The sequence below is a fragment of the Wolffia australiana genome, chromosome 15, assembly GCF_029677425.1.
Source record: "Wolffia australiana isolate 7733 chromosome 15, ASM2967742v1".
NCBI lineage: Eukaryota > Viridiplantae > Streptophyta > Magnoliopsida > Alismatales > Araceae > Wolffia > Wolffia australiana.
Genome location: NC_135849.1, coordinates 9252181 through 9264960, shown reverse-complemented (window position 1 = coordinate 9264960; position 12780 = coordinate 9252181). Strand labels below are relative to the sequence as shown.

The window sequence follows — 12780 nt, the reverse complement described above, 5'->3', positions numbered from 1 at the left end:
AAAATTAAAAAAATTGATAAGAATAAAATTATTGGATTGACAGTCCTTTATCAAAATTAATATTGAAAACTGAATGATCATCAGAACCTTCTTGATGAGCTCTATATTTTTATTATTTTAGTAATTTTTGTTTATGTCCATGAATGCAAACAGATTAACATTTTTTCATATTAACTGCTATTTTTATATTTATTTTGGAATACAATTTCTGACCATAAATCGTATAATTTTTAAAATTTAACACAACGGCTCTGGGTATTTGACCCGAACTTCTGAAAAGTAGACATGATTTTATTTGAATTATATGATGCCTAATTTTCATCGTCTATAAAATATTTAACTAACTTTGTTAATATTGTACGTAGGGACCATGTCAACTGCCTAGTAAAATAAATTCATATTCATCTAAAGCACTTAGTAAGAAAAGAGAAAGTACTGGCTTTATCTTCAAAGTTTTATCAGCAAACTCCCACGCTTGGCATCTTGACCTTGATCTTAAAATCATTTGTATTCATAAAATATTTATTGATTTAACTTTATTGATTTAACTTCAAGTTGATTTATTGTGTCACTACACGAAATGACAGAACATTATTGACTCGTAAAATATTTATCATTCAAAAGGGATTGACCAAGGTTTAAACATCGAATGTAGGATTTAGGAAATAAACCTCACCTGTGAACATTGCATATATTTTTAATATAAAAATTTTAACTCTATCATTATTCATCAAAATTTCAAAGGTTAATAGCTGTATGATCCCTGACCAACAAGTAAATATTTATATATACAGGGAGATAAAGTGTCCTATCCCTCATTAAGGGTAGGATGTCGAGCATTTTTCTAGTTGATATTTGATATTTTTGAATTGTGGGGTCATGCATTTGATAAGAATCATACAGAAGGGGTGATCATAAACTTTAGTCCCTTTTTAAAGTAACTAAAAGAGCAATGAGACCAACTCCTTTCTCATTTTGATTGTAATAATCACTCTTTCAAATGGGCATGATTCTAAATGAGCATGAGTATTTTGATGGGAAACTTGGAACTTAACTATGCCTATCATTAGAGTTAATAAAAGCTACAGGGTCATACACACATGTAAGAACCTCATCTTCTATCACGAGACCGGAAATCTCATGTGTAGATATAATATATTGTTTTAATTGGTTCTCTCAGATAAAGAAAGGAATTGTGTTTGGGTTTACAAGAGTTCAGTTGCTTCATTGCTAATGATGGCAAGGGAAGGAACAGAGAGGAAGGCATATACGTTTTCACTTTGTTTCCATTTAGAGGACCATGACAGATAACTAAAATGGGTGGCGGCTCATACAAACATCAATGATTTAATATTGTCATATGTATAAGGAAATGGTTGAACATTAAAATTAAAATATTGATAATAATAAAAAATATTGGATTGACAGTCCTTTATCAAAATTAATATTAAAAAATAAATGATCATCATAACCTTCAAAATGAGCACTATGTTTTTATTATTTTTGTAATTTTGGTTCATATACATGAAAGTGAACAGATGAAAATTTGTTAATATTTACTTCCCTTGTTTTTATTTATTTTGGAATACAATTTCTGACCATAAATATTATAAATTTTGAAAATTTAACACAACAGCTTTGGGTATTTGACCCTAATGTCTGAAAAGTAGACATGATTTTATTTGAATTATATCATGCCTAATTTCATCATATATAAATATTTAAATAATTTTGTTAATATTTAAGACGTAGGGACCATGTCAATTTGATGTAACACGAAGGGCGCCAGGACCAAACGGCTCGTGTTACACCACAAAGAGGGCGGGGGCACTCAAGGATGCAATGGTAATAAGTGATTCGAGCGTAGAAAATCAATGAAATCATACATCAGAATGCCGCTGACCAAAAGCAAAGGATCCAATAGTCGACACGAGTGGGGTCTGGGAATGCATACAGGCTCCCAATGACATGATAAAACAGCTCGAAGGCCAACGGAGTGGGGGACAGCCACTGTCCACGAGCGTCCAGAACCGTCGACGAGGACAAGCATCATCTAACACCTGAAATGAAAATTCCTCTCTCTCAATTTTGGTGGCTCAACCCAATTCCAAATCCCTCACAGCGGAGCAAGCGACAAATGCACTGAAGGAAATAATAATACTCAAAAGGGGTAAAGGAGTGTGACCTGCAGGCCAGGGCTGGAGAGATCATGGTGCGACGCGGGTTCTTGTCTATGGATGGATTCCTTGAGGCCTGATTGGTTGTGGTGGTGTGTGCGCGATGAGTCAACGACTTCTCCAAGGGACACTCTTGACATTCACGGTAGTTGTAGGCAGAAACAACAGGGCGCTCAAAGCATGCCATCTAGGTCCGCATGCATGGAAGCCGAAAGGTCGAGGGGTGATTGGCAGCAGTGGGACAAACTGGATCTGCCGCAGGCGATCACGCACACAGGCGGCGGTTGTGAATAAACGGCGGTTGTGAACGGCATCGGCCACGCACGGGCTGCAGGAGCCGATCAATGGCAACCTTGGGTGGTTACGGATGTGGCAATGCAGTGGCGGCGTTGGTCTTGGGGACGAGGGCAGTCAAACGGAAGACAAACGGTCAGCAGCATGGATGGCAGTGGGATGAAATTTGCTGTCGAAGGTCGTCGGGACGTCGTCCTGTCGAGACCGAATATGATGTTTCGGTGCCGATAAGGGATGATGGTATCGAACGTCGACGGTGTCATCGCCCGACGGATAACCCTAATGGGTCGATGTAACTACGATGCAAGTATGAATGTCCTACGTGTCGTACGTGTAGGCCCCGACTCGAGGGAGACAGAGAGCTCCAAACTTGGACAGGGTCACTAGGTGACGGTAACGGTGGCCTCTCAAACCTCGTCGGAGTGACGAAGGCGTCTACAGCCGAACGGAATCTATATGTAGGGCTCGCACGTAACGGACGTACTCGTCTGTATCGCTAAGACACTCAATTGACCGTAGTTCTCTCAATTCGTCCTCTCTCACCTACCTAGCCCGAGCGCGGTGGAGTCAAGACGAGGATAGACGGTAAGAGGTAAATAAATGAGCGACGGGAGAGGACGGCGTACCTCGTTGGCGATGGCTAGTAGTGCAGTGTCGTCGACGATCAGCGGTGATTCCAAGCGGGTTGGGCGGAGCGTTGCTGGAGAGATCACGGCGGACTCGACAGGCGAAGTAGCGCTGGAGCTGTTCGTAAAGGTCAGCGGAAGATTCGTTGAGGACGTCCTGTGCTCAGGGCGAAGACCTCTTCGGGGCGGCGAAGAATGGCGTCCCCAGGTGTCGTCCGTCAAGGCGTCGCTGGTCGGCGATGATCGGCGGGGACGCAGCGCGTGGTGGAGATGTCCAGCGACGGCGCCTAGAGAGGTGGCGGTGCAGGGGGGCAACGGCATTGCCCGGCAGTGGCATCTGGCGTCAACAGTTGTAGCCGCCCTAGAGGCGGCAACTGCTCCAGTGGCTGCGGAAGCGCTCGGCGCCTACGGTCAGCTGGGACGGCTGCAGCCGCTGGTCACGGCGGCACCCGCTGGTCGCGACGACGCCTACTATTGGCGGCGATGCCCGCTGCTGGTGGCGACGCCCGCTGTTGGCGGCGGCGCCCGCTGTTGGGGGCGGTGCCCGTTGTTGGACCCGCCCGCTGCTGGCGGCTGTGCCCTCTACTGGCAGTGGCGCCCGCTGTTGGCGGCGACGCCCGCGGCTTGCGGCGACGCCCACTGCTGGCGGCGGCGCCTGCGGCTTGCGGCAACACCCGCTGCAGGGGGCGGCGTTTGTTGTTGGGGCGGCGCCTGCTGGTCGCGGCAGCGTAGGCGCTGCTTCAAGCAGTGCCCGTTGGCCTTGGGCAACCAAGCGGCAGCGCGATAGTGGCGCGCCCATGGCGGCGGCCGCCTAGGGCTCCAAACGGAGCCCTAGAACGGGCGCACGGGCGGGACGGAACAGGCGCAAACCCGACCCCATTCCGTTCCACCCATTCTCTCTCCTATTTTCCTTTCTTTTTTCTTCCTATCCCCTTTTTTTGTATTTTCTAAACGGTGAGACCAAGATAGACTAAAAAATTCACTTTCTCTTCCTGGTCTGCTTCTCTAGGGCGCTCTCTCTTCCCTTATAAAGGGGAAGGGATGGGCCCTTAAGTGGGCTAACAAAGAAAGGGGAAAAGGGTCCATTAAGGGGGCCCTTATAGTTTGCCCCCCCCCCATTACAAAGACAAAGGGGAGATTGACAAAAAATATAAAAAGAAAAGGGGAAGGGAAAGGACTAGGGGCCCCTTCCCATGATGACGAAGACAGACATACGACAAGAACGGGATGCGACGAAAACAAAACGTCGAACACGAACAAACACTAACTACTAGGAAACGACAAAAATCAAAAGGTGATAACGAGCATCTTTCACCCGGCTTTCGATGACGGTGGCCGGCGGCGCGGACGACGTCGTCGACAATCTTCGATGGCGTGCGCCATCAAAATTAGGACCCTCTACTAGTGCATGAGGAGAGAGGATCGTTGTGACAGTTGTTCTTCCGGCGGTGGCAACCGTTTCAACGGCAGTGAACTTGACGACATCTTGTCATCCGGCGATAATCTTCCTCGGACTAATCCAGAACATGAAAGGATAAATCTCCATGGCAATGGAGGAAGGTGGGAATCCCAAAGACGAAGAGACACACTTCAAACTCAAATTTCACAAAATGGGATTCCAAAGGTCTGATGGGGCACTACTTCCCTTATATAGGGTAGTGAAGGTTGCCCTGATGGGCCAAATCAAGGGAAAATGTCCAAAGTGGCATGGGTATCCCCCTAATGGCCCAAATCCATCCTAACTACACGTAAAAAAATGGGGGCCCTTCCTAAATCCATAAAACACAATCACATAAAAGAAAATAAACCATTGAGGCCCTCTATCAAGCCTGATACTTGAAGTCCAGGTGCTTTGCATCGGCTTGGGCTCCACGGTGTGGCTGCTCACGAACTCGGGGTTAGCCTTCAGGATGGTCCTCCATCATAATTTGACTAGTAAAATAAGTTCATATTCATCTAAAACACTGGGCAAGAAAAGAAAAATTACTGGCTTTATCCTTGAAGTTTCATCAGGAAAGTCCCACACTTGGCATCTTGACCTTGATCTTAAAAATCATTTTGTATTCATAAAATTATACAAAAATGGGTAATAACTTCATTTATTTAAATTCAAGTTGATTTATTTTGTCACTACATGATATGGCAGAATATTATTGACACATAAAATATTTACCATTCAAAATGCATTGACCACGGTTTGAACATCCAATGTAGGATTTAGGAATTAAACCTCACCTTTGAACATTGCATTAAATTCTAATCGATGAATTTTAACTGAATCATCATTCATCAAAATCTCAAGGTTAATAGCTGTGTGATCCCTGACCAACAAGTAAATTTTATCTATATGGGGAGATATAATGTCATGTATCCCTCACTAAGAAAAGGATGTCGAGTATTTTTCTAGTTGATATTAGATATTTTTGAATTATGGGGACATGCATTTGATAAGAATCACACAGAAGGGGTAGTCGTAAACTTTAATCCCTTTTTAAAGTAATTAAAAGAGCAATGAGACCAACTCGTTTCTCATTTTATTGTAATATTAACTCTTTCAAATGGGTACGATTTCAAATATGCATGATTATTTTGATGGGAAAGGTGGGATTTCACTATGCATAGCATTCGAGGTAATAAAAGTTACAGGGTCATACACACATGTAAGAACCTCATTTGCTATCAAGAGACCGGAAATCTCGTGTGTAGACCTAATGTATTATTTTCATTGGTTCTCTCAGATAAAGAAAGAATTAGTGTTTGAGTTTACAAGAGTTCAGTTACTTTTTGCTAGATTGATATCCAGATCCTATGACGGAAGGAACAGAGAGGAAGGCATATACGCTTTCACTTTGTTTCCATTTAGAGGACCATGACGGATAACTAATGATGGCAAGGGAAAAAAACGGATGGCGGATCATACAGACATAAATGATTTAATATCCGTCATCAGTCCTTGAGCCTTACAAAAATTAAATGATTTAACAATATACGATATCTTCCCCTTCCAGATGTTTTTGCTCCACATGATAACAGGCTCTCCCATCATCCACGACTCAGGTACTCCCGATAAAGTCGGATACTTTAAAATCGGTGATTTTCGTGTCACACCGTTAAATTGCTTTAGCCCGCGGAGATAACGGGACTGCGCATGCGCCTATTAACACACGAGGGTACGTTTCAAAAGGAGATTCTTTTTACGCATGCGACTTCTTTTCATGCAAACTCGTGAGTTCACAACCAAGCAGAGCAAATCGGAAGGAGGGGGGTGAAGAGCAACTGTCAACTGCACTGAGGCAAAGGGCCGCCGCAGAGGCAGTCGTTGCCGGCGAAGGAAGCGGCGGCGAGGTCGTCAAACGGCGGCCCCCCCGGAATCTGCCCGCAGAGCTGGTTCTGGCTAACATCGAAGTGGCCGACGAACTTCGCCGCGTTGAGCGTCTTCGGAACTTCCCCCTTGAGCCTATTGTGAGACAAATCCACCATTGTGAAGTAAGAACTCTCGCCAAACGAGTCCGGAATCGTCCCTTCAAGCGCGTTGTGGCTGAGGTTAAGGACGTTGAGCCGGTGGCTACGGAGCAAGCTCGGCGGAATCTCGCCGGAGAGCGCGTTATCCTCCAAGTTCAACGTCGACAGCACGGGCATCTCCCCCAGCTCGCCGGGAATCTCGCCGGAGAGTCTGTTCCCGGCGAGATCAAGGTCCGCAAGTCGGCCCATCCGCGATATCGACCGCGGAATCTTCCCCGAGAGCAGATTCCCGCGCAGAAGCGCCCTGCTGAGCATGCCCAGCTCGCCAAAGTCTTCGGGGATGTCGCCGGAGATGCTGTTTCCGGTGAGGTCGAGGAGCTTCAGCGAGGAGAGCTTGGTCAGAGACAATGGCAGCCGGCCCGTGAGCTTGTTCCCGGCGAGGTGGAGAACAGCGAGCCCGGAGAGCCGTCCGATCTCGGGGGGGATCTCGCCGGATAGGCGATTACCGGTGAGATCGACGACGTGGAGAATTCTCAGAGAGGAGATGCAGGCGGGGATTGGGCCGGAGATGTCGCGCCAGTCGGCGACGACGAGAGTGTTGAGATTGACGAGGCGGCAGAGAGCGGGAGATATCTCGCCGGCCATTATCCCCGGCGGATTATCGTCCTTGGAGCTTGGCGAGTCGCCGCGTAGAACGATATCGGTGACGTGACCGGAGTCCGGGTCGCAGCTTACACCGGCCCAGCCGTAGCAGCAGTCAGCGCCGGTCCACGAAGCGAGCGCCGCCGTGTTCAGTTCTCTGAGCGAGGACTTCACCGCCAGCAGCGCCGCCCGGTCCGCCGGCGCGCAGCCTTCTCCGGCGGCCGCGGCCGCGGAGAGAGTTACGACGAAGATCAAGGAGAGAAACATCCCTGGCTCACCTGCTGAGAGATTCAGAGAACGGGATTAGGATTTAGGATACGTAGAGAAGAGCTCTGGCATTTAAGGATGGCATGGGATGGTACTGTTAGAAGATGACAGTTGACAGCCGGCTGCTTTCTCTCTGTCTTTTTTTACCCTTTACACGGAAACCGACCAGTCCACCTACCAGACTCCAGGTTAAAGGGGATGGGCCGAGGAGTGATGTGGGTCCGTTTGAGAGATGGGCCTGGGCGTGAATTGATAGGCCCAATTGTGTCTGCCGTCCTCGGAGCCTAGCAGCAGTCGTAGCCTTTTTACTATCTTTGAAGTTTGAAGGGGTTTGGGGTGTAAGCTGAAGGTACAGGATGGGGTTTTGTAATCTGCTATTCCCAATAAGTCGCCGGCTTCCAGTTGTCCGGGACTGGCAGCTGCTCCTGCTATCGTCAGACTGTCTCAATCTCAGGCAAAAGAATACCCCTGACCGTCTTGTGGAATGACTCATGTACCCAAATAAACTTGAGAGCTGGTAGTGACTGACTCGATGGAATGAACGGCCATCTGAGTACTTGTTCTTCGTTAGTGAGATAAGATGGTTTTTAGTGTTTAAAGCCGTCGTCTTGGGCGGGTCTGCGAGTGGTTTATGAGAGTTTTTTTGTCTGGGATACAGCCGAGTGACCGTCGTCAGAGGTTAGAGACTGTCAGGCGAGGCAGAATCCAGATTCAAAATTAGGGTTCTTACAGTAACGACGGGAAGGAGCTCTCCACCGTCCGATCCGGTCGCTTTGATCTTTACCGCAGAACAAGGCCGATTTCACCCAGGACAGTAACCCTTCTTCCTGCTCGCCCCGCGTTTCTTCAGTTCAGACTTCATTGTTGCTCGCCTCCTACTCCGCCCATCTCTTTCGACAACTGGTCGATGCTCCGATGTTGTCTCGCTAGGTAGAAGGAGAAGAAGAAGTAGAAGAAGATAATGGCGGGGGCGCGTAGGCGATCTCTTCTCTTCCTGTCAGCTCTCTTCGTCTGCTTAGCCGCTCCGCTTCCGTCGTCCGGCCTCACCACCGACGGCCTCTCTCTCCTAGCGCTGAAGACCGCCATCTCAGCGGACCCAACGCAGTCTCTCTCCTCCTGGGCTGGCTCGGACCGCACCCCTTGCTACTGGGCCGGCGTGACCTGTCGGCGCGGCCGCGTCGTCGCCGTCTCCCTCTCCGGCCTTAGCCTCAGCGGCTATCTCCCCTCCGAGCTCGCCCTTCTCACTTCTCTCCAGAACCTCTCTCTCTCTCACAACAACCTCTCCGGCTTCATCCCAGCTCAGATCGGCGCGTTGACGGCTCTCGTCTCCCTCGACCTCTCCTTCAACAGCCTCTCCGGCGCCATCCCGTCGGAAGTCGGCTCTCTCCAAGAGCTCGTCCACCTCGACCTCTCCTCCAACTATCTCTCCGGCTCTCTCCCGCCGTCCATCGGCAATCTCCCCAACCTCGCCGGGGTACTTAACCTCTCCTGCAACCGCATCTCCGGCGGCATTCCGGCGGCCTACGGCAGCCTCCCCGTCGCCGTCAGCCTCGACCTCCAGCAGAACAATCTCTCCGGCGGGATCCCCCAAACTGGCTCTTTGCTGAACCAAGGCCCGACCGCCTTCTCCGGGAACCCTTTGCTCTGCGGCTTCCCGCTGAAGAACCCATGTCAAGTTTCCGACGGAACTCTCTCGGGCCCCGTTCAAAATCCGATATTGACGCCGTTTTCAGCCGAAACGGAGACGAAGAAGAAGTGGAGCCCCGCCGCGGTGCCGGTACTCGTGGGGGTGATCGCGGCGGCGGTGGTGTTTGTTGTTTTGCTTCACTGGCTCTGCCGCCGGCGGCGCGGCGGCGGGAAGGAGAAGCCGAGCAAAGAGAAGAAGGTAGAGGAGAAGCGGGAGGGGCAGAGCGGAGAGCTGTTCGTGCCCGTGGACGAGGGGTTCGGGCTCGAGTTGGAGGAGCTTCTGAGGGCGTCGGCGTACGTGGTGGGAAAGAGCCGGACCGGGATTGTGTACAAGGTGGTGGTGGGCCGCGGCTCCGTCGTGGCGGTGCGGAGGTTGAGCGAGGGCGACGACGGCGCCGCCGGGGGAGACGGCGGCTGGCGGCGGCGGCGCGATTTCGAGGCCGAAGTCGCCGGCATATCCCGCGTTAAGCACCCGAACGTGGTCGGCCTGCGCGCCTACTACTACGCTCCCGACGAGAAGCTCCTCGTCTACGACTACATCCCCAACGGGTCCCTCCACGGCGCCTTGCACGGTGAGAACTCTCGAAACTTGCGTATTCTCTGGAGATAGTTTTGCCGCGAGGACTTAGCTGGGTCTGCGCGCAGGCGGAGCGGCGAGCGCGCCGCTGCCGTGGGCGGCGCGGCTGAAGATCGTGCAGGGCGCGGCGCGGGGGCTGGCCTTCATCCACGAGTGCAGCAGCCCTCGGAGATTCGTCCACGGCAATATCAAGTCCTCGAAGATTCTTCTCGACGAAGATCTGAACGCGTTCGTCTCCGGGTTCGGGCTCGCCCGGCTGGCCTCCTCTCAGACTCGGAAGCTCAGCTCGAGCTCCGTCCAACTCGTCTCCTCCGGCGTCGCCCAGAAGCTGCCCGGCTCGCCGTCGTCGAGCTACCTCGCGCCGGAGGCGCGGGCCGGGGGGGGCGGGTCGACCCAGAAGGGCGACGTGTACGCCTTCGGCGTGGTTCTGATGGAAGCGCTGACCGGGCGGCCGCCGGGCGCGGCGGCGGAGCTCGACGGCGAGGAATTGGAGGTGTTCGTTCGGAGGGCGTTCAAGGAAGAGCGGGCGCTGTCCGAGATCGTTGACTCTGCCTTGCTTCACGAGGTGCACGCCAAGAAGCAGGTCCTTGCGGTCTTCCACGTCGCGCTTGGCTGCACCGAGCCGGACCCGGATTCGCGGCCCCGGATGCGGGCCGTCTCGCAGAGCCTCGATCGCCTCGGCGGACCTCCCTGAACCGGATTCTTCTACTTGGGCTAGTGTTGTTGTGCTTGTTGTTTGAGTGCGTCGGCGTGGGAGGGCAAGTTCCACGTAGATATTGCACCGCTTATCTGATGGATTAGAAAGCCGCCAACCAGGTCAGCGGAGTAACTCGTTCTGGTGCTGTTGATGTTTGTCGTATTGACCTCAATGCCTCTCTTTAGAAGATCTGATCTTTCGCTTGTCGTTCATTCATAGAGCGCACGTTATCAAGTTCCCCATTTACTGCCGAGTGGGGTTCTCTTTGGGAGTTTTTTTTTACTGGGTTTGGAGGTCCCGGTCCCTCTACTTCAGATCTGTTTTGAAGGTTGCTGCTCTCTTTCCCCCTAACCAACCATCCTCCCTCTCGCATAGACACACACACAGCTAACGTGCATCTTATCATGAACTGATACTAAATGTATCATCTTTTCATGCACTGAACCAAAATAAGCTATGGGTGCTAGCATGTAATTTCTACCAACTCAGGCAGAACCATACCGTCGTTCAGGACTCAGGGGCTTACTGAAAGTTCAGTACCGATTTCAGCACAAAGGCCAACCTGGACCTAAAACTGAACTGATGTATGAAGTTGGAAAAATAAAATTTTAATTATTTGTATCTGTCGATAATAAAACCTGGGATGGTTAAAAAGAAGAGAAAGTTCATTCCACTTCACATTTTTTTAAGAATAAGCAGACAATTTTACAGCTAGTGAAATAAATTTAAATACAATTAAAAAGTGAATCATAAGTATAAATGGAACTATGAACATGAATACCAATAGGAGTAGGAATAGGAATACGAATACGAATACAAATACAAATATGGATATGGATATGCATATATATCATCTTAAAAGCTACATACAAATATAATTGGAAATACAAATATAAACATGAAAACTTTAGAAAAGACTGCATCTTTATTTTGTTGTGAACCCATGATAAAAATAGTAACTTCACCTTCTAAATACTTTCTAAAATAATCTTTTGACCTAAATTTTGAAGTTTTATTTTCTCACTTTGAAAAGTTATAGGTTTTACCCAACTGAAACTGGTATTTCACGGACCCAAGACCATACCAAAGTTTAGGTGTAGATTTAAAGTTTTGCCAAAAATTGACACCGAGATTGAAATGGACACTCCATATATTTTTTCATATGATTTTGAAGATGATAATAATTCTGGGGAAACTATGCATGGATTAGAGTAAATAATATTTATAAATTTTCTATGGCTTCTCCTAATTTCAATAATTTATGACAGTTCTCCATAATTCTTTATACATGAATGAACGGGGAAAAATAAAATGCTTGCATTGGAACACCCCAAGTGCCATCACTTATGTTGCCTTTGAAAAAACCTACTGGGTCTCTACTCGATACACTTATATGTTTATATGTGCATCACAAGCCCACTGACCACAAACCAATATCCTGTCGATAGATATTACTGCCATCAAGCAAATGACATCTATCTCATGCTTATTTTCATTAAAATCAATTTTAATTCATTATTATTCTTGTGTGATATTTATAATGAAGTCCTTGAATACATGAAACGTCTTAGTTAATTATGATTAGAAAATAATAATGATTATTAGTACTCAAACACAAACCTTAAAAGTTCATATTCAAAGGATACTCAAGACAGACATTAAACTATTTGGAAATAAATGTATCATATGATCTTACTTACATGTATGCACACCTAAACATGAGGCCATTAGTGTAGAGACACTATGGATAGATGATGGCTGCTCTTTAGGATAAGAGTTCATTGAGCTCATGATATTATACGTAAAAATTAATCAGGTGGATTCATGGCTCTACCGTCTAAGTGGTCCTGAGACTTGAGACACCAAATATATCTTGGGCACGGATGGTTATGTCTTGAATTCGACTTATGGGTCCCTACTCAAGAAACTCATATTAGTCTTCTCTCAGATATAGTAAGAATTATATGAATATGATTGAATGATCAAGATGTGATTGCCTACCTCAATATAAGAGGAGATTGGCCCAAGGAAGAAGATACACGTAATCCCAAGAGAGTTAGTGAAGATATTGGAGAATATGATCTTTCTTCATAGTCATTATGTATGAGTACTAACTAAAATGATGGATCAGGGTTGGAATATTAACAATGCCATAAGTCATTCAAGAGTCTCACACGGAAGAAGGATTATACAACTATCGTTACTGATGATGGTAAAGGTTCCATTAGAGAGTTCATTTAACTTTATATATATTCTGGATCATGAGCTTTAGCGTGGCATCCCACTGGCTCAATTGGATTAAGTTGATATTATATTATTTAATCTATACGTTGATATACTTAATTAATAAGA

General features: G+C 47.8%; 2 protein-coding genes across 2 annotated transcripts; one reads left to right on the top strand and one right to left on the bottom strand.

The window, feature by feature from the left end:
- Positions 1 to 6268: 6268 nt before the first annotated feature.
- On the bottom strand, positions 6269 to 8058 carry LOC144712861 (uncharacterized). Its single transcript, XM_078587227.1, has one exon. The coding sequence runs from the start codon at positions 7466 to 7468 to the stop codon at positions 6377 to 6379; it is 1092 nt and encodes a 363-aa protein (XP_078443353.1). The 5' UTR covers positions 7469 to 8058; the 3' UTR covers positions 6269 to 6376.
- Positions 8059 to 8291: 233 nt separating this feature from the next.
- LOC144712860 (receptor protein kinase-like protein ZAR1) lies at positions 8292 to 10646 on the top strand. Its single transcript, XM_078587226.1, has 2 exons — positions 8292 to 9726; positions 9800 to 10646. The coding sequence occupies exons 1-2, from the start codon at positions 8430 to 8432 to the stop codon at positions 10423 to 10425; spliced, it is 1923 nt and encodes a 640-aa protein (XP_078443352.1). The 5' UTR covers positions 8292 to 8429; the 3' UTR covers positions 10426 to 10646.
- The last annotated feature ends 2134 nt before the right edge of the window (positions 10647 to 12780 follow it).

What these genes read in the sequence shown, in the direction of transcription:
- LOC144712861 (XM_078587227.1), bottom strand. Translation starts at nt 7,468, where the DNA reads ATGTTTCTCTCCTTGATCTTCGTCGTAACTCTCTCCGCGGCCGCGGCC.
- LOC144712860 (XM_078587226.1), top strand. Translation starts at nt 8,430, where the DNA reads ATGGCGGGGGCGCGTAGGCGATCTCTTCTCTTCCTGTCAGCTCTCTTC. An exon ending in CCTCCACGGCGCCTTGCACG is followed by an intron (nt 9,727 to 9,799) that starts GTGAGAACTCTC and finishes GTCTGCGCGCAG; the next exon opens with GCGGAGCGGCGAGCGCGCCG.